Here is a 22,138-nt window from a genome sequence, read left to right as displayed (position 1 = left end):
ACTAACTCAGCACTTAGCTTCATATGTTTCATTTCATTTAACTTTATATTCAGCATATTATTATTATCATTTTCCAGAAGTTCTATTTTGGGAGTTAAGAGATGTAATATTATCAAAGAACTTTTCCTCAATAGCATTTTCTCTGAGTGACATGTTAAATTTTGTAGAATGAAGCTCCTCTCTTAGGCTTTCATTTTCCTCTACCAAAGAGCTCAGCATTTCGTCTTGTATTGAAATGTTAACGTCATCTTTATTAATATTATTACACAGTTTCAGTTCCTGATAATTTACCAGATGATGAAATGGGGCAATGAAATTAAAACAGGAAGATCATTACTGTCATTGCTGTTTAAGGGTTATAAATAGTTATAATACAAACATTATTTAGTATAAATAAAATAATTTTCTAAATAAATAATATGGGATTACAATTAATTCATTTGGCAAAAGGTTTAATTAATTACAGTTTTACATGTAAATATAAATTGCCATATTTCTAAAAAAATAACATTTTAAAGCTTACACAAAAAGCTTGCTGCATAAAAATATTTCTTTGGCACAGAATGGTCACTGAAGTTATATATGACACAATGAAACTGTAAAGAAAAAATTACTCCTATATTATATTACCTTCAGTAAACTATGCCCAGATATTTGTATATTAGTTAGTTTTTAATGGAATATTCTATGAATACACATAGTTCCTAGGATTATTGTTTATAAGGGAAGGCTATGAGAAAACAAATCAGTCCACCAGGAAAAAAAATTTGAACTTAAACTCCTTTGACCTTAAAAGTCTTAAGTAAGACCATTACACATTACACATATCAGCCTCCAAGAGGTATATTATACACTTAATTTTGCAAAGATTTAGAACTTTTTGGGGAACCATGTTGTGTTAATACCATGCACACTAATTTTAAACCATGCATTTAATAAAAACAAAGCATTAATTATTAAAAACTAAACTACAGAATACAGGTCAAAATAGGTCTGCACTTATCGACGAACCATTTAGAACAGACTGTATCATTGAACAATAACAAATGTCCAGAAAAATCCTTTTTCCTTCACATTCCTTCAATCATGAAAAACAAACTAAACTTAACACTCTTGTTCTGCAGTAAGGGATCGATGAGGGGAATGTACGACGTATGGAACACGTTACCAGAGGTGATCAAGCAGGATCCATCATACGAACCGTTTCGGCGCTATGGTGCTCGCCTGGCCCTCGAGGATTATAGCCCCAGTGATACTAGCAGCGCTAGCAAAAAAAGAAAGTAAGAATGAACTTCACACTAAAACTGCATAAAGTTTATTTAATTCAGTTAAGTTGCAAGCTCAACTTAGATATTTAGGTAAAATAAATTATAAAGATGGTGGTTCTACCATTGCAACGTACACATTGAAAATGTTTTTCATATCCTCTCAACAAAACAAAGTAAAATTAAATCTTAAATTGTTATGTATCTCTTGTAGATCCCTTAAATATGGCGAGGAGTCAAGTTTGACTGTGCCTTCAATTGTCATCGACCCAGTGGCAGGCGACAGTCCAGGATCCTCCCAACTAAAAGATGATTCTAGGTAAATTAGTAATAATGTATAATATAATGCAATTTAATTCCACTAGTCAAACACTATTACAATTTACATTTAATATTAATTAAAAACTTTTTCATATTGCTGTTATATAGATAATTATAAATAAAAGTAAATAAATTGCAATTTAACAGTTTTTACAAACTTTTAAGTTGGCCTATGTAATTTATAATGTGTGATTAGTGTTATAAAAAGCTTTACAGATTTTTGTAACTTTACAAATGTTTAATTCTTTTCACAATTTTGTGCATAAACAGTGATTGGATTTTAAATCAAATATAAAATAATTGTCCATTAAGCTACAAATAGTTAAAAAAATATATTTAGTATACTGTATTTTGATTGATCTTGAAATAGTTTTAATAATATGATATTTTCCAGAGATTCCTTGGCATTTCTTAAGGAATTTGAAGGGGGTGTGTGACTTATCAAGTTTTGTGACTGAGCTACTCTCACACTCCCTTGTATTTAGTATCACTTTGTTCAAGTGTGTATGTTCATAGACCTTCAGGTGTATTTTGAATCATTATCTGGTCGGTTGTCTGTGGTTGGTGGATAAGAGTAAATTTGGTAAGTTGATGTGAGTCTGACCAGAGAGAATAAACAAATTATAAGTTGATAAGGGTGTTGTTTGTTGAACAATAATGTCATAGCCAGTGCTCATGAAACCTTGTCATACAATTCAACTTCTTAATTACGTATAAATGTACAAAGAACTGCTACTATTACATGTATACAAGGTTTTCACAAAAGAGTGTCACAAACTTCTGTGGCTGGTAGTACTCATCATTTAAAAAAAATTCATATAAATATAGGTTGAATAGAATCCTATAAAATTCAGATTTTCTCCAACATCAAAAAATGTATCAACTGAAAAAGTTTTATCTTGCATGCAGTAACTGAAATATTCATTCAATGACCTTAAACCTTTTACTGCCAACTTTTGATAAGCCGTATCTTTGCAGTCTTTCATCACAAGAAACTCCCTCCCCTGCCCCCAAACAAGGCAGTAAAGGGGTTGTGGCCTTTTTTAAATTTGATTTTGATACATGTAAAAAATGATCACTAAGACATTTTTTGACTATATAAGTAAGAGTTTATAATGTTATCAACAGTTACATCACTGACTGGAACTCTACTTGATCACATATAGGAAACAACCAGTTTCGTTTAATTCTTGTACAATCAATGGTTGCTTTATATCCAAAAGAGACCTTCACAGAAAATGCGGTAATACACTGTACCAAATGCAAAGGTAAACTTAGCCATTTAGTACATTAGACTTTTTCTCGAAAAACCTTTTTATATTTTTGATTGTTATTAACAGTTGTTACAGAAGAAAACCAACTGACAGTGTTAGGTTTCATGACTTTATGAACTCACTGAATATACAGTGTAATTTATTGATTATGTGCAGCAGAAAAACTGTTGTTAAGGATGGCGAATTCATCGAAGATTCAGGAAAAAAGCAAAGTTGCTGGAATAGATTCCATAATTCAATCTACTTCCATTATTCCAAGATGACCATTCTGTGTAGTGTATGGGTCTTTTGTTGTGTAAGTACAATTGCATTGAAATAGTACTTTATAAGTATAATGTTATCTTTTATTATATTTAATGTATAGTAAAAAAAAACGTTATGTCTTAACAAAGAAAAATAATAATTGCAGAAAATGTTTTGTTTTTTCTATTTCAAACAATCTTTATTCATACAATTATACATAGAAATACAAATAAATGAATAAATCATCAATTTATATAACATTTTTCTAAATTTAATTGAAATAAAAGCTTTGAAAATATTAGTCCTACATAAAAAAACTACTCTTAAAACCTCTTCAATAAAATACAAAGACACTAAAATTATATAATTATAGAAGTTTCTTCAATATTAAAAAGATTTGTTTCGTTATTTACAATATTAGTAAATAAACTAATTATATCGTGTAGTACATTATTTTTAAAACATTTAAATGTGAGTAGCTAAGGAAAAGTTCCCTCTGTGACTTGTTACATACTGTATGTATGATTGTCTCTCAAGTTTCACCAATACTCAGACAAATCTCATGAAGGAACATGCATGAACTTGTTACTTGATTGTATAGAAATGAAGTTTCATACCAAATTTAATGTGTACGCTCAATTTGTTCTCAAGATATCTTGCAGACAGACAGACAAATTCCCTGCCAGAATAGACTGACAGAGATTTTGCCAGTCTCCTGAATAATAGGCTTTGCCAACTCTCAGCTAAGAAAGCAGTCCTGCCATTATATCCACCCAGTTTTATTTGACTCGAAAGGTTATTATTTTAAGGTTTTTAATTAGCAGATATTTATAAATTGTATGTCATCAGGCCTTTTTAAAAGAACTAATCCCAAGGCAATGGAGTTTTGCATGCAATCTTCAATTTTTATGGATTATTTCATTTATGTGATTCTCAAACAACAGCAGATTAAATATTCAGTAACAATTAAATAATTTATTGTTTTATAGTATTCAATTTCTTGTCTGAATAGTATAAGTAACCCTTCAGGTCTTTAAAACAGTGCACTAGAGAACTGAACAGTAAATTTGAAAATACAAGCTAAATCTATCAATCCAAGTATTATTTGACATTAGTTATTTTCCTTATGAATGTAAATGAATTGTGAAAAGTTAAAAACACATGTTATCTCTGAAATTAACCCAAATTGCACATTTCTTAAGCATAAATGTTCTTGAGGAAGGGTTGCCTAAACACCTATTATTGGTTTCATTTCCGAGTCTGTCTTCCTGTTTTGGCTTACACTTCCATGTTTTATTTTCTAAACTCACATATTATGAAAACAAAATTAAATACATGTACCGATTCAGTATGTTTTAGCACTGGATTGCACATAATTGGAAGTTTTTGATCTTCACCTGTTTTCTTGTTCGACTTATGGTAATTTTATTGCTACCTTATGTCTGTGTTCCTTTTTAAAGTTTATTGAGAGCCGGCTTTGCTGTTGGCCATCTTGATTGTAGCCCTATAACAACAAGGACCTTAATGCAGTTTTGCAACCTTATTATTTTAGTTGTATAATTTATGGGAGATGTTTCATTTAAAATATATAATTAAAAATCCACATGTTTAAAAGTTTTTTGAAATTTGTATAGGTAATTGAGAAAAAAAATCCAAAACTGTTTTTTATTTATTGTAATTGTTTAGATATTTATTAAATATTCAAGTAGTAGATAATGTGCAATAAAAACTATAAACCCTTTTGCTTTTGGTGTGTGAATTACATCTTTCTTAAAATGAGACATCTCCATAATACTAAGACAAAATAGGGGTACATCATAGAACCTGTACTTCCTTGTATATAATTAAGTCATAATAAATTCATTTCTATATAACTTTTCATGGGGAGAAAATTAAGGTCATTTCATTAAAGCAATTTAGAATCTGACAGAGCCTTCATAAAATAATGTTGTTGTCCATCCGTCTGTCCATCTCTTGGACTTGTTTGTCGTAGAAAGGCCAAAGGACAATGAAATTTGGTACATAACTTTCTCTTAGTACCAGGAGGAACTATATTAATTTTGGGGTCCAATATATATTAAAGGTCAAATGGCAGTCTTGTCTGCCTGCCTCTTGGTGTAAAAATTCCTTCATTACATTCTGTTGGGTCTTTCGATAGATACTCCACTGTGTCAGTTTATATTTTACAATATCAATAACTAGAATATGAAGGGATGTACGAGTTGTTTCTAATAGTCCAATAATTACATTTATTTCCTATGCTTATGATTTCTTACATAGATACAGTTTTCAATTTTTTTGGCATTTCCAAAACAATTAGGCAATTTTGTATTTTACATATTTATATAACTTGTATAGCATTTTGGTTGAATTTCGTACCTAATCGACATGTAGATGAAAATATGATACCATTACAATATTAATAAAATCACTTTATGAAGAAATCAATTAATTGCGGATGTGACACTCAGACTCACTTACACGCCAAATACCTTCAGAAAAACCAGTGTGCATAGCTTTGCAATACTTTGCATAACATATTCATATAACAAGGAATATGTTAAAAATTATCAATCAATTCATTGTATGTACAATTTATTTCAAAACATGTCAAAAGATAATTTTTAAAAGTAAACTAAACTTAATAAATTATAACAACTTTTTACTGATTAAATATTACACAGTGTATCATATACTATTTACATTGTCTCAACAAAATGAATATAACAAATAATTCATGTGTACTTGTTCGCTCATACAAACAATGAGAATAAATCTGTAAATTTATACTCCATTGTTTACCAAAAATGATGCATTGGGAAAAAGTTGCAGTTTGAACCACCTTTTGAATTTAAAATGATTAAATTTTACTCGTTTGAACATTTTTCTTGGTACAGTGTTATGTATATTACAGTACAATTAATTATACTAGATATTAATATAACATTCAGTCATTAGGTACGGTGATGTTGGTCACAGTAATATCTTTACTGTATGATTTACTTATTACTTTATACTTTATTATGCATACTATGGACCAAATTTTGGTTAGTCTGTTAATGCAAACGTTTTAATCAGTTCCTATATGTGTGTAATGAAGTTTTTACTTCTGGTAATAACTAAACAATCTTGCTTTACCTAACATAGTCTCCCCATTTCACATGGCTATTTTGTCACGTGACTTCCCCCACCATTCTGAAATTATTACTTTGGCTAATTTGAATTAACCCTTTTTCATAATGTGTAGTAAAGTGATTATTTCTTGAGAATATTATTGCTTTAGTCGAATCGCTTTAATCATTATGCATGACAGGTTAAAGCAATTAATTTAGCACTTTGGACAGTGAATTTGGTCATTATGCATAATAAACAGGTGTTATATTTAATGATTGATTAATCATAATGAATGTGACATATACATAAATAATCTTTTCATGATACAGGGCGCACTAATGGTGATGAAGACTTACAAGGACATAACCACCTACCACCAGATCTCAATCCCTGCACACGTCACTCGTGGTATCCTTTTTTGTCATATAATAATAACCAAACTATCAGTTATAAAACCTCACATGCAAATATTTATATTTCTGTCAATAGTGCCTCTAAAGAGATATTTTGATGCCATCAGTTCTTATGCTTGCCATATGCTAAACAGGAGCATATTACTAACCACTTATATTGGGAGACTACATAGAAGTTGAAGTCCATTGATGGCTGCAGAGTATGATGATTAGTGGAGATGAGACTTCCTGCTGAACAATCCCTTCCCTATCAGGAAACCATGTCACTCTGAACATGTACAACAAAATTTCTAAAACACATTCCTCACCCTATTTTATTTTGATCTGTATCGATTTTGGCACCAAAGTGTAATTGACAGACTTTGAAAATAATGAAATGTTTTTGCATAAATTTAAAATTGCAGTAGATATAACCAAGAAAAAAAATCAATTTTAACACAAGAGGTGTTAGTTATTACTTAATGCAAAAGGTGACTAATATTTAACTTTTATAAAATATAAATTAAAATAACCTTTCAATACTGCTTTTGTAAAAGATTTAAAAGTAGTACACTGTAAGAAATTTATCTTACCAATCGTAATATAATCTACAATTAAAAATAAAATGTAGATATTTTTACAGTAAAATTTGTTTGTAATTACAAAATAAACATATACATAATGAACGCAGAGTATAACCCCCCCCCCCTCTTGCCAGCTAATTTTAATATGATTGGCGATATTTCACTTTTTCAAGTGTACTCCCCTCTAAATGGAGGACATCTCCCAACTCAGATTTTTAATTTGTAAACCTGCTTTTGTGGTATATCTTTTGTAAAGGGATATAAAAATAATGGTTTTAGTCCAAACGAAATTTACTTACCTTCTTTTGCTTTTGAGACATTTAAGATCAAGGTTAAAACTGTAAAAGTAAATATAGGATCTAAATACTCAGCTTTGTAACCAAACTGAACACAAAAATACAGGATAATCTTTTTATTCCAGGTTAAAATGAAGTTAATCTCCTTGTATTCAATTTATTTTTTTAACAAGGAAAAGCTTATAATTTAATATTAAAATTGTCCCTTCAAGAATCAAATATTAAAGTAGAGGTTTCATATGTTAAAATTACATTACAGTTTTTGGACTAATTTTCAAGTGTTGAAATAATGTAAAAAAAGTATCTCTATACTGAATGAATCTTGAGCTTTTAACAATCTTAAACCAAGTCCCTTCAAAAGGCTACACCTGAAAATGTTTTAATATTTCAAAAATAATCAGTATTGAGATACAGCACTCCCCAAGTATCATTTTGTTTATCTGCATTTGTTCAAAAATTATCAGAGAAGAATATTTTTAAGATTACCTTGTAAAACAAAATGCATCGAAACATGTTTTGGAATTTATATTCTTCAACTGCAATTACATTCCTTAACTCTGTCAGACTATTGGCTGGAATGTTCCCCTACAATGAAAGAGATCCGACTGGAACTGGAAGGAGCGATCCTTCCGATTTATTATCGCAACTTGACAGACAAGTTCTTGAGAGTGTGGATGGAGATGGTAACACCTAGATCACGAGTTGAGACTAACAAAGTTGAAGAAGCAAACGTCATGTATCGTACAGTAAGCAAATTCCTTGCACCTAATTGTTATTTTATCTTGATAATATACTTAATCATTGTGTTTTCAACACTGAATAACATGAAACTGTGTTTTAATTTGTTGATACAAATCCAATATTCTATTGTGAATAATGTAAGATTTTCATAGCTATTCAGCTGTTTACAATATGTAACACATATATGTATATTTGATGGTGTTTCCTTATGGGAATAGTTAAAAACAATGGATCGTTGTCTACTTAAACTTAAATAGAGTGTATGCCATTTTAATTTAATTTCATTGGTTGTATCAGTTTACTAGAGTTTGGTTTAATACATCTTGAAAACTGATAACTTATTAAATGGGGCTTGGAAAATATTATGCTAATTTTCTATAAACCGTTATCATTATGCCAGTTACTGTATTTATCTAATTGATAATGGTATTACATAAAATAAGGCTAATTATCTTTAAAATCTTGTTGCTCACAATTCATGAGCTGAGCAATATACAATGTACAAACATTTCAACCATTTCATAAACAAAACGATTTTTATGATTCAGAGGTACATGCGTATTGTAATTTTTATGTGGTTAAATTGTAGTTCTGTGTATTTATATAACACAAAACTTGCTTTTCGCATAGTAAAACTGTGTTGAATTTTCCCTGTGATACTTGTTTGTAATTGATCAGAATCAGAGTCAGAAAGATCCAAATTCCAAATTGACACATAGTGCAATGAATAGTGCAGTTTTTAAAATAAGATCCAATTACCAATTTTTCAGTTTAGATTGAAGATAGTATCATTAGCTGAATAAATATTTTCCCCACTGTTACTTTACATTGCTAGTCTCGCAACAGCTTGTGTATCAATGATATTTAATCGTCTTGCATGTTTTGATACCACTAATGCTATGAAAATGTTATTAGTAACTAATCGTTAAATTGTTGAAAATTTAAAGGCTATTCAGAAAAAACATATGAATAGCAAACATATGATATTATCTTTAAAAAGAACTCCAATCTCACCATTAACATCAAGTGTTCTTCCACCACCAAAACAGTTTAACTGAGTAATGGAAGAAATGTAAAGCATATCTCATTTTACTTCTTGTGGCTTTCATAAACACAAGTTCTTATTCTTACTAGGAATATGCCCTTGTATCATTTGCATTTTCTGCAATTTACTTTAAGCATTTAGTATGAGAAGTATACAAAAATAAGATTTCTTAATCTTTTCCCAATCTAAACTAGCAGACGTGATTCCCTTACAGCTAGGCGTTTTTATATAGGCTTTGTATACAAAATCAGCCTGTTGCAATTGTCCTCATGGTAAGACTTACCGAAAATATCTGCATATCTTCTCACCGAACATGACCCCAGAGCCCAAAACCGCACTCCATTAAAAAGTTATATAAAAAACACACACACATATATTTATAGCTTTTGATTAACAAATAGCTGATACCTCTTATAGCTGGGACATGTTTCTTGCTCCTGGCTTGTGCAAGCGTACCTTTAAAGTGGTCGTGATTGCTTATGTGTTGACGGATTTTATTGAAAAAGTACCATTTGAATTCTTACAAAATAGTTAGCAACTTGTAATTTGTGATGCAAAACAGCTTATACCTTTCAATTGACAAAGTCTTTGTTGCTCCTGGCTATACAAAGACAATAAATTTCTGATTTCTGATTTAGTTTGGATGAGTTATCATGATAATGGTCTTATGGCCTTGAACTGATCTCATCCACGCTGTATGCAAACCAGTTGTAACTGGGACATTAATCATAACGATGTGTTTCAGCAAGTTGTGATCATTCTCAGTGTTATTCATATTTGGACTGCAAAAACGAAATTATGGCTAACATTTATTATAAGATATGTAGTGTTTATGGTGATAAGGTAATGTTAATTTAAATGGGAAACAATGAAGGAAGTGAAAATGCTCATCATAATGAATATAGCTGTATGTCAATGTCCTGAACATCAGTACTGGTTGGAAGTCCAACGCACACAACGAATAACACATGGAGTCTTTGTTCTACTTTCGACATTTTACTTAGATAAAATATCATCTTAGAAATTGATGGTTTTAGATAGTGTTGAAGTAATACACACAGTAAATTGGGCTAAAGCATTTAGCAATGAATTTGTTTGATGTTGGAATAAAGATGATGTCAAATTTTTTTATAGATGTAAAATTTTATGTTGCAGGAAATAACAGACACATGGTTAGTCTCAACTGTACTTGAAGAAGTAATCGATACTGCTCCTAAAGTTCGTAGATCAAAAGTTTTGGCATTACTTGAACCAAACGCCAGTTTTGAGTAAGCATTTTACATTTATTCTAAGAACAATTATTATTTAATCATTTAAAAATACAGTTGATGCTTTTGTTTAGAAATTAACAGCTGTATAAGTGAAAATGCTCCAAATAATTATAACTTTTTCTTTTAGAATGGTGAATAACAGCAAAACGTGTCTAAGATTCTCAACAAATTTGGATGCAAATTTTGCTATCGGATTGATTTACGACGCTTCACCTATCAACATTAACCATGGCACTATCTATGCAATTTTAATTTTGGGTGGACTATATTTTTTCATTATAGCAGAGGTAATACTTAGATTTTCAATATTTCTAGTAAATTATATATTCTAGCAGAGTATAACTATGAAGATCTTGTTACCTAAATATGTTAAATAATAAGTTCTCATTATCACATCCCCTCACTTCTAAATATGTGTCCATAACGAAACTAATATACCAGTTGTTTTTATAAAACATGCTTATATGTGTGCGTTAATTACGTATGATATCCTTTTTATCATGTGGGATTATGAAAGTAATTTTGGTGATTGAAATAAATTTATAGTGTCAAGATACTAGTGATATGTCACTCATAATACTAAATTTTGTTTTGAACTGACCGAAAATAAAGAACTGTTTTAATACTGAAAAAAATAATAATTTTTAAAAATTTCTGGTTTTTTTAAGATTGAAATAGATTATGGATGTTCAGCCAAGCTCTAGTAACACTAGAACATTTTTGAAACAATAAAATTGGTTTATAACTAACTACAAAACTAGATACAGCATTTTAAAATTTAAAATAAAATTTTCATCATTCACAAAAATACTGTTTATATGAGTGTAAAATGTTTTAATAAAATTCCTATCAGTTTTTAACCTTGTGAAAAGTATTTTTTAATGCCTTTAAACGATTATTATTATTTAAAAACTATTATGACAGTAACATTTTTCTAAATAATTAAGTTTATAAATTAAGTTAATTTTTATGATTGTTATGATTTCAATTTAAAAACCATTAATAGCAAAGCACGACTTTCTTTTGATTTGACAGTGTTATGAATTTTCTTATGTGAATAAATATTGTTTGATGAGTAAATGTCCAGATCAAATGATTACAAATTTAAAATAATTAACATTGCCTCTTACTGAAAACCCATCCGTAAAGAAAAAGTGAATTGAATGTAGCAACAACAATAATTTGTAAATAATGGTCAGTAAAATTTAATGTTTAAATAATTTTTTATAATTTTGTTGCAGCTTATTCATCGAACTGTTGCAGCAATGTTAGCTGCCTCTGTTGCAATTGCTGCGCTTGCTCTTTGCGGAGAGGTACTCTTTGTTTTCAGTAAATAAATGTATTCATTGTACCGATCACTCATTATTCTTATGTTTAAATCAGATTAGTGATCGTTTCAAAATTGTTTAACTCAATGGTGTGACTATTAATTTCCCAGAATTTTATAGGTTTCTAGTGTCATAAATAACCAGTTCTTAATGTCAATGATAATCTAAATTTTATTGATTAATTTCTTAGTTTCTTTGTTTATGAATTGGGATAGTAAATAATTTTTAAGTTCTGTGTTGTATTAGATCTGCTGCACAATTATGTATTTTAATATGTATCTAAGCCTTTTGAATCTGAACTCTTTTAATGCCATAAGCGAGTTAGTTTGCAAGCATTGAAATCTATATGATGCCTAAAGTGAGTTAACCCGCAAACTACATTTGAAAATATTAGGGGTCATATTAGTTTACAACCCCTAATATTTTGTAATATATATATATATATATATATATATATATATATATATATATATATACACACACACAGATTGGGTAATAAAATTGAATTTGCTGCTAGATGGCAGAGCAAGTCAATGTTGATGTCTACCTCCATCTACTAACGTACAAACTAAACATCAGAGGAGTAGCGACTGGGAGCAGTTGTTCTTTTGTTTTTTACCATGTCGGCTGTGCTTCTTATAGTGCCCATGGCGAGTATACTTCGCTGTCATTATTTGAAGCTCATTTTGTGCTCTAGCTTTATCAGATGTTTTCAAAACTTTCCTTGGTCTAATCATAAATTATTTTTTGAAAAATGCACTTCAACCATGATCAGGGTGCTCCCATACCTTATTTTGGCTGTTGTAGGTAGGAATTGTATTCCTGTCTATTGTAGAAAGACATGCAAAAAAAGCTAGAAGAAGCTGATAGAGATTTACCGATATTCTGACATTAAACTCAGGAGTTTATTTTGAGGTTTACCATACTATGGAGGTTTTTTAAACAACTAGAAAAAACTGTCTTTTTACTATTTTTCAACATTTACATTTCTCTACTTTTCAGATAATGTTTTGTTTATGTCTGATTTGTAAAAACTATGTTTTATAAAAATAACAGTGTTCATAGTACTTATAATGTGTCTTTTAATTTGTTAAATCAACTACCTATTCAAACAAATAAAAAATGGCAAAATGACTATAAAATAATTTGGCATTCAAAGGGTTAAAAAAAGTCAAGTCTACTGTAAATGTATATTACAGGTGTAATCAAAATCAAATAGTGTAATAACAATAGATAGTAAGCAATTGTAGTTGCAACAAATTTTTCAATATATTGTGATATGTTCTATCTCAATATTGTGTATGTCTATCTAGCGGCCCAGTCACCAGGAGGTGGTGTCTTGGGTAGATCTCGAGACCCTCACACTGCTCTTTGCCATGATGCTCTTTGTGGCAATATTCTCAGAAACTGGGATTTTCGATTACCTGGCTGTGGTTGCCTACAAACTCAGCTGTGACCTAACAACGAACTTCAAGGTTGGTCTTAATCACTCTGTACATCCTATTTATATATTGTTTATCCTTAATCCTGGACCTGGCTGACCGATTTTTAATCATTTTGTGTTATTTTAGATTCAAATATTTGTTAAAAGATCCAAAACTTGTGTTTATGATATTGTTTTGTACTTTATTCTTTTCCGTTAAAAACATAAAAAGTTATCGTTGGTAAAGTTTCATAATAACTGAAGTTTTTGTAACACTGGGATTTACAAATAATATACTCGTATATTGTAACAATTAGGAGATCATGCCTAAAAATCATTTGATTCCAAGCTAATCACTGCAGAATCTAGGTTGTGAAAATATGTACTTTATGTAGATTTCATGTTAAAATAAGAATCTACAACAATACAAGTAAAATTATATACAAAATATTTTCACAGACAATAGTACATCATTGGAAGCTTTGGTTGTGGCAAGTAATTTTTATTTAATGCACTTAGGCCTGAAACACAGGGTCTTTGAAAAATAATGCTGGGACTTTGAACAGCTATTACTTAAAAACTATTCAAGATAACTAAACGATTTACGTCAAATTCAAGGAAAAAGAAAAAAATAGTTTTTATACCTTCATATGTTTTGGTTTAAGCTCCATTTGTTGCTCTGCAGATATCAAAGCAGTATTTAATTTCTCACCATGCAATCTCAATGTTTTATGAATAACATAATGGGCTGCCCACAGCAGAGCTATTCCGCAAACTTTTAGGTATCCTCTCTTATACCTTTTTTTCATGCCAATACATAGTGGCCATACAGAATCCTATACAAACATTTTTCACATTTTGACAAACTGGAAGGAGCAGGAAGTCAAATCTCTTTTGATACAATATACCAACCAGCTCTGTAGAAACTTTCAGATTATCCTTAAAATAAATTTCCTCTTCAAAGCCTTGATTTCTATATCTTTGTAATCTTTAACCCTATTTCAGATAGAAGTGAAACTATACAAAACAAAACAGAGTAGCAGGATTAAGTATAATATAATAATTGCACTACACAAGGCATTGACTGCTATTCAATCTAAAACAAATAAATTCAATGCACAATGTCTTTTTCATCATTTCATCTGTTTTCTCTTTTTACTGTTTAAAGAGTCTCAGTTTTTAAGTAAAACCCAGAATTTTATTTTGGCTCTATATATTCACATCCAATCCCTTTAAAGAAGAAATTTCAAATAGAAAATCCCTTTGCTTAAAACAAACTGCAGTATTGAGAGCAAACACTAAAGGAATGAGTAAATAAAAAATCTGCACCCCTTCACTAAAAAAGATACTAACTGCAGAAAGAGAAATTTCCCATCTACTAACTGCAGAAAGGGAAATTTTCCATCTAACATACCCCTTTCTGAATATGTTGATGGTAACAACAAAGTACTGATAAAAAGCTTTAACATCTTAACTGTGGCACTGTCCTGAGTGATCCTAAGTATAGTCTCATAAAACAGCAAGCACACTATGATGTCTGTCACTGTCAATATGTTAAAGAAAGCCAAAAATTAATATTTGCTGATCATCAAATGTCAGCATGTCAGGAGAAAGTCATATATCAGCGTGGTTAACAATTGGTTTATTCTGCAATTTTCTCATTGCTGACTTGGGTACCAGTAAGATCAACATAGATGTTTTGTTTTTACCTTTAATTTTGATCTTTTGAGCCCCAAACTCAATGCAAGTTCTTCCTTGGTCTAGGAGAAAACTATGTACCAAGGTTCAAGTCTCTAGGAGCTTCCTAATTAAGAGTTATCACATGGCTGGACACACAGATAGATAACACAATTTTAAGAAGGCGCTGTTGGGTCCTTGATAAGTTTCAACTTCACATATAAAGATTAAACAGTAATTGGGAATGCCAATGGCCGAGCGTCTGACATTGGACTTTGGATCTGAGTTAGAGATAGTGCAGGTTCAAATCCTGTCTGTGACCATAGTACTATCAGTACAATTGATCTTGTACTGTATCTATCGACTCTCCCCCTTATTCTGTTTGATAAGATCCTCACACAGGCCAGTGGCCCATAAGGATGGACAAAATAAGGCTTAAAAGAAGATCGGCCTCTCATTAAAAAAAAAAATAAATATTAATTCTTATTTATTTTCTAAATTGTAGATTAACAGATATGGAACTTAATAACTCATGCTCATATTCCCAATTATTTTTTTCCAATATTTTGGATAATTATGTTTTTTTTTTAATCCAACTGGTAACCTCTTTTGATTAACTACTTTACTATACATTTTATAAGTTTTATAAATAGATTTTTCAGTCTTCTTTAAGCACAGAAATATAATACGTTTGTTTATAGAATTAAATGAAATCATACTTTGATCATACATAAGATTTATTGAACTGAATTATTAAATCTATATTGGTAAATTTTGTAACAATATTAAAGTTGTGTTATTGCTCTGTTTTGGTCTTGTTATATATAGTTGATTTTATCATTTTCAGTAAATTATAACTTTATGAAATTGATGAAATGTTATAGTCATAAGTTGAATTATATCCTTGTTGGAGGATTTTATTATTTTCCTCAAACAGTTTGGTGAGGGAGTCTGGACCCCCACTTTGCATATGCTGCTGATAGAAGGAGCTATATAGTATGATAACGATGCTACAAGTCCAATTCTATAAAACAACCATTGAACAGTGTGATTAGTGAGTGTGTTGCCTTCATTATGTAGTTTGCATGGTATACATTTGGTTAAATAATGCAAAGCCACTTAATGAGTATGCCTTTTCTCAACAGAAAAATATTGATATCAATAATATTAATTTTTGTCCAAAAATACTGTTTGAAATCTCTTTAGAGAAAGGTTTCTGACAAATTTGAGCTTCAAATCAATCAGAAGATATATGATTGAGTAGAAGAATTATGAAGGATTTTTTGTAGCAGCCACATGAATTTAAGTAGGCAACAAATAATAATATAATATCTGACTATAACAGGTGTCAGACAGTTTGCTCACTTATCCCATATTTGGTAGTTGGGTGAATTGAAAGTATTAATTAAATTTCCTATAAGTAACAATTCAGAGAAGAGTTATGTTTTAATTTAGTGTTTCAGATTGCTGGGAGGCAGAACTTGGGTTCTCATCAACCTCCTCTGTATCAACATAGTGTTAGTCTCTTCTTTCCTTGACAACGTCACAACAATTCTACTGATGACACCAGTTACTATCAGGTCAGTTTGGTGAGGGTCATTGGATGTAAAATTGAAAATTCCACCTGTAAAATCTTGTTTCTACTCACACACGTTTTTGTGAAACAAATCTTGACTTTTTTGGCCATATTTCTAGGGAAAGAGATACCAAATAAAAATGTGAAAGACTATTTTGATTCTATGAAATTATTCAAAAATTTATAAAAATAAAGAGTCTAAAAATTATTAACCCAGCACAGTTTTTAATGCAATACTACGTTTATAACGATTGCGTAAAAGGAAACTGTTAACATAATATTACGCATCATTGTATTGTTCCTGCTTTATTTTTTTGTCTGCTGTAATATTGCGCAAGAAACATTTGTATAACAACCACACATTGCGCAAGTAGTTCTGGCATACTATTTATCAGCACTTATTTAGTCCTCTGTCATGGGCATTTGCACCTTGGTGAGTTCGCTATAGTTGAACAGTGCAGACAGCTACTGCGTTTTGTTGTTGCATGTCATCCTGGAGTACTTTATGGTTTTATTTCAAGTGTTTATTGTACCATGGAAATATCCGACACAGAAATACTACACACTGGCTTCGTTTGAGTGATGATGACACAGAAAAGGGTAGAGAAAATAACGTAGTGGACGATATATGAAATATAAACAAAATTTGAAAAAGACACTAAAAACTATTTTTGCACAATTATATATATATATATATATATATAAAATTATGTATTTATTTATATACAATTATATATATACATCGAGTCTACATACTTGTGTCTGTAAAAATCAGCAAACAAATTCAGCAAAACAGTATAGGTACAACAACAACAAAAACCGTCAAGGGGTTAATTGGTCAAACAAATAAAATCATTATAGTTTCTGATCATTGGCTGTTAATTTGTAAACCTTTCAAAGAATTACTGGACTATAGATTATTATTTTAGATTAAATACTAAATAGAATCCATATTTATGTTATACATCATTCATTAGAATTTTCCAAGACCTAAATTTAACAACAGTGGTTATGTCTATATCATTTTGTTGACTTTGTCTGTTGTGGCTAGTATTTATTTCCTTTCTAAGCCATGGAGAAAGAAACTATTGGGTTAAAAGAGTGAGCCAACTTGCTGATATTGGCAAGTAATTATTCCAATGATCCCCATTTAATGATTTTATGACATTATTTTGGTTGGCTCAAGGTATAAGGCATGAATGTAGGAGGATATAGGAGGTTGTAAGGTGTATCCAAATTTATTTGAAGTTTTAAAGTAACAGTTTTGGAAATAAAGTACAAAACAGTACCACTAAACACAAGTTGAAAATATAAAAAAACTAGCAAAGTTAAAATGTTAAAAATGTCTTTTAAACAACAAAAGAAAACATAATTACAAACCAATAATTGCTTTTGAAAAGCAGCCTACATCATGGTGCCAAATTTCTTAACATCTTACCTGAAGAAATACAAAATGTCAACAGCCATAAAAAATCTGAAAAACATTAATTGCCTCACTCATGAATCTACTCCCCTGGCTCTTCTATGTAACTGAAGAATGCATGACCTGGAGAGAAGTTAAAACACTGGGATAGAAGCACTAAATGAAGATTTTTCCTATGCTGAACTGACTCAACAAATAATAAGACATTTTCTCTTTCCAATTGCATAAATTCTTGTAAATTATGTTATACTTTGTTTTAACAAGGTAAAGATCTCAATGATCAAGTATAGGTATATAACAAATAATTGTGTTGGTCATAAAAAATGACATAACATTCTGCCTTAGGAATTATAGATGTTATGGCATTGCAGGTTGTGTGAGGTGATGAACCTAAACCCTAGACCAGTTCTGATAGCTATGATGGTATTCTCCAATATCGGAGGAGCCATCACACCCATTGGAGATCCTCCCAATGTCATCATAGCTTCAAACAAAGATGTCATAAGTGCGGTGAGTTCATTACGTACTCTGGAGAAAGATGGAGAATGTGTCATTGATTGTACGAGGTTTTTCCTTTTTTTACAGATTATATTGTTATAAAGATAAGATTAATAACTACTTGTGTATTTTCATGTATAATAATACATGCAGTTTGGTTCCAGGGGGTGACGTTTTCTGTGTTTACTGTCAACATGGGTATCCCTCTAATCATCATCATGATACTGGTCAATTTGCAGTTGCGCTATTTGTTCCGCAACAAGGAAGACCTCTATGTCTCCCAACCGAGAGATGTCCAGGGTAATGGTAATGAGACCAACTTTGATCAAATATTCGAAATAGTATAGTTTTAATACTTAGTATTAATCTTTAAGCTACTCTGTACTCTGTTTACGTAGAACCGTGTAGAAAACTCAGTTGTTCCACCGCGCTTTGGGGTCGTGTCTGGAACATCGTACTGCACTCAGTTGTGTACTGGATGAGACTGAGAACATCTCTTTACTTAGGTTACACTTCATTTGTAGTCTAGGTGTCTCTCATGTCGAAACAAAAAAAGTTAGTTTTGAGCTTTTTCGTTGCCGATTTTTTTTATCTCTTCAGACATACATGACTCCAGATTCCAGGAGTTAATTCTGTGACAGTGTCAGATTTCAGACACTGCACTAATCAGAAGGTAAACTTGAGTTAAACCTGATATTACATTTTTATGTATTTTAAAAGAGACAAACAAAATTGAAGAAATCCAGTTCACAACCATTCCCAAGTCAGGTGGTATACTGATTAGCATGTCATCATGCTAGATATGAGTGCATATTTTTATGATAGGCAAATGTCATGGTTTTGCTGAAGATGCCTCTATAAGTGGTTAGCCAAGGGCTGATATTAATTCACTCAGCTGAAAGGTTCTGTAGCATGAAGTAACAAACTACCTTAATTGTACACTCGGTTGCTCCATCATGCTTTGGGATCGTGTCTTGAACATCGTAGTACATTCAATTGTGTATTGATGCTAGATGTTACTTATAGTCCTTCTATATCTTTCATGGTTATATTATCAACTTAAGACTCTGCATTACTAAAGTACACACATTAAAGTAAATGTAAAAGTGATGTTATTGAGGTGTAATCAACTAAGTTTGTAATTAATAACCCAATATGAGTATTAAAAGACAAATAAAAGAGTCTTATATCTGTATTACAGGAATTCTATATTTGGCTGTATTGATAGACTCAATGAAGTAAGTAGCAATTAATTTAGATTAGTCCAGATTCATCTTATTTTAAATACAGCAGTTAATGTTTTACTTTGAAGCCATTAAATTTTTATTTATTCTCTACCCTGTGTGGCTTCCATTAGATGCATAACAAAATAGCGCAATGCTATATTCTAATAATTCTTTTCCAAAAAATTATTATAGAGAAAGACTTAGATGAATTAATTAATTAGATATAATTAAACAAAATAGTAATTAAGACAATTAGATGTACCATAGCTTCCAAGTATGGTATGCATAGCTTCCAATTCAAAAGATGTATCCACCTCATCTCTGAACCAAACAGGTATTATGTCCTGATGTTAGGGTTGGGTGGAACTAATCCAAATTGCTTCTAAATCAATATTTATACATTTGATTGACTTCTTGAAATTGAGATTTCATAGACTGTACAGTTTTATCCATACAAAATTTATTAGTTGAAATATAGCCATTTCATAAACATACAGGGTGTATATTATGTCTGGAAACACCCAAATATATCCTTTAATAATTTAAATATAAATTTGAAACCTCTTACAATCGTGATAGAGATTGGGCATCTACTTTTTTGGAACAATGTTTTGTTATGTCACACCAACGGGGGACGTCCTGCCGAGGGTATCGTGAATATTCTTAATGGAAGCCTATACCTTGTGATACATAATTTTAAAGGTAAATAGCTTACTGAATTGAATGCCACAAACCGCATCTCAAAGGAATTATTCTATCAGAAAATAGAGCATTTTTAGTATTGAAAATTTACTGATGTTTCAACAATGTAATTTTAACATGGTTCTTGCCACAAAATGTGTTACACTAATTTTTTAGCATTTTTTTAAATGTTCAATTAAAATAAAATAAACAATTTATTTTTAAGCTGGTTTCATTTGTACAAATTTACCAGTTTTTTATTACAATGAATAAAACTTATGAGTCACTTTCTCTGATGATTACTTATGAATCTGTACTTGGTGTTTTCCAGTCAGCAGGAAGGTTTAAAGAGACAAAGGTCACTAGCCTATGAGAAACATTATTGTGTTATTAATCATCTGGTCTACAGGTTTTCAGTTTGTTGAGCATGGGAGCTTTCACTAGACAGGTCTAAGCTTGGGAATTACAAATGGACAAAGGTCATATCATTCCTGTCGAGTTAATCAGTGTCTCTGAAGCATTGCTGTCAACAAGTTATCTAATTACAGTAGCTCAGTTTTTATTTGGCATTTTAATGGAATTGTCTGAAAGAGAACGAATTACTCTGTTGATGATGCGAGGATATGGCGATCGTCAAAGATCTTATCGGGAAGTTTGTAATTTGTTTAATGACACTTTCCCAGAAAGGAATCCCATAAAGTGTTTCAACAATATCAAAAACTATTGAACGTTTTGAAATGACAGGGAGTGTACGTAATCGGCCAAAGTCGGGTAGGATACAATCTGCAACAGATGAAGAACATGCACTAGATGTTTTGCAAACATTTATTGAAGACCCACATACATCGCTCAGAAAAGCTGCACAGCAACATGATATGCACCCTATGTCTGTGAGTAAGATTTTGAAAATTAATAAATACAAACCATTTAAAGTTCATTTAGTCCAACAGTTAAGTGAGGATGATTACGACAGAAGAGTTGAGTTTTGTGAACTTGTGATGCGCAAAATGTGATGACAATAGAGATTTTCTGACCAACATACTATTTTCTGATGAGGCTACTTTTTTTCCTAAATGGCAATGTTAACAGGCACAATTGCCGTTACTGGGCTAGTGAAAACCCACATTGGATTTACTGAGTCCCATTCACAGCAACCACAAAAACTGAACGTATGGTGTGGAATTTTAGGTAACAAAATTGTTTGGACCCTTTTTTCATCAATGGAAATTTAAATGCCGAACTTTACTACAATATGCTCCAAAATGAAATAATCCCAGCTATTCAAATTGCATCAGGAGAATACTTTGATAATGTATGGTTTCAGCAGGATGGTGCTCCACCCCATTATGGGAGACAGGTAAGAGAGTATTTGGATTTAAGGTTTCCTCATAAAAGGATTGGCCGAAGAGGAGAAATCGAATGGCCTCCAAGATCTCCGGATTTGTCACCAATCGATTATTTCCTATGGGGTCATTTAAAATCCAATGTTTATATAAGAAAGCCTCATAATTTGGAAGACCTAAGAAACAGGATTATAGAGGAAGATTGCTTTGATAACTGAAGAAATGTTAGGCAACTCTGTCGAATCATTTTACACAAGATTGGCTCATTGTCAAACCGTAGAAGGAACACAGTTCGAACAATTGCTTTGACACCAAATGCAGGTAAAACGTTTGTTGTAAGACTTTTCTAACAGCATACATTATTTTTTATTTGTAATAAGAAATCAATAACATAAGTATTTCCATAATTGTACTGTA

General features: G+C 30.9%; 1 protein-coding gene across 4 annotated transcripts in view; it reads left to right on the top strand.

The window, feature by feature from the left end:
* Positions 1-22,138, top strand: part of LOC124359778 (P protein-like) — a 56,668-nt gene that overhangs the window by 9,936 nt on the left and 24,594 nt on the right. For 2 of the 4 annotated variants that reach the window (XM_046812799.1, XM_046812800.1), the window contains exons 3-14: positions 1,125-1,280; positions 1,480-1,584; positions 3,017-3,155; positions 6,547-6,625; positions 8,054-8,235; positions 10,431-10,543; positions 10,674-10,833; positions 11,788-11,859; positions 13,188-13,349; positions 16,430-16,554; positions 18,345-18,483; positions 18,636-18,777. In XM_046812799.1, the coding sequence (XP_046668755.1) occupies positions 1,125-1,280; positions 1,480-1,584; positions 3,017-3,155; positions 6,547-6,625; positions 8,054-8,235; positions 10,431-10,543; positions 10,674-10,833; positions 11,788-11,859; positions 13,188-13,349; positions 16,430-16,554; positions 18,345-18,483; positions 18,636-18,777 (1,574 nt within the window). The remainder of the gene's footprint in view (positions 1-1,124; positions 1,281-1,479; positions 1,585-3,016; positions 3,156-6,546; positions 6,626-8,053; positions 8,236-10,430; positions 10,544-10,673; positions 10,834-11,787; positions 11,860-13,187; positions 13,350-16,429; positions 16,555-18,344; positions 18,484-18,635; positions 18,778-22,138) is intronic. The other 2 variants (XM_046812801.1, XM_046812802.1) reach the window with 2 other exon arrangements.

The sequence above is a fragment of the Homalodisca vitripennis genome, chromosome 4 (genome assembly GCF_021130785.1).
Source record: "Homalodisca vitripennis isolate AUS2020 chromosome 4, UT_GWSS_2.1, whole genome shotgun sequence".
NCBI lineage: Eukaryota > Metazoa > Arthropoda > Insecta > Hemiptera > Cicadellidae > Homalodisca > Homalodisca vitripennis.
The sequence above is the reverse complement of the archived record's forward strand: the minus strand, read 5'-3'. Positions and strand labels throughout refer to the sequence as shown.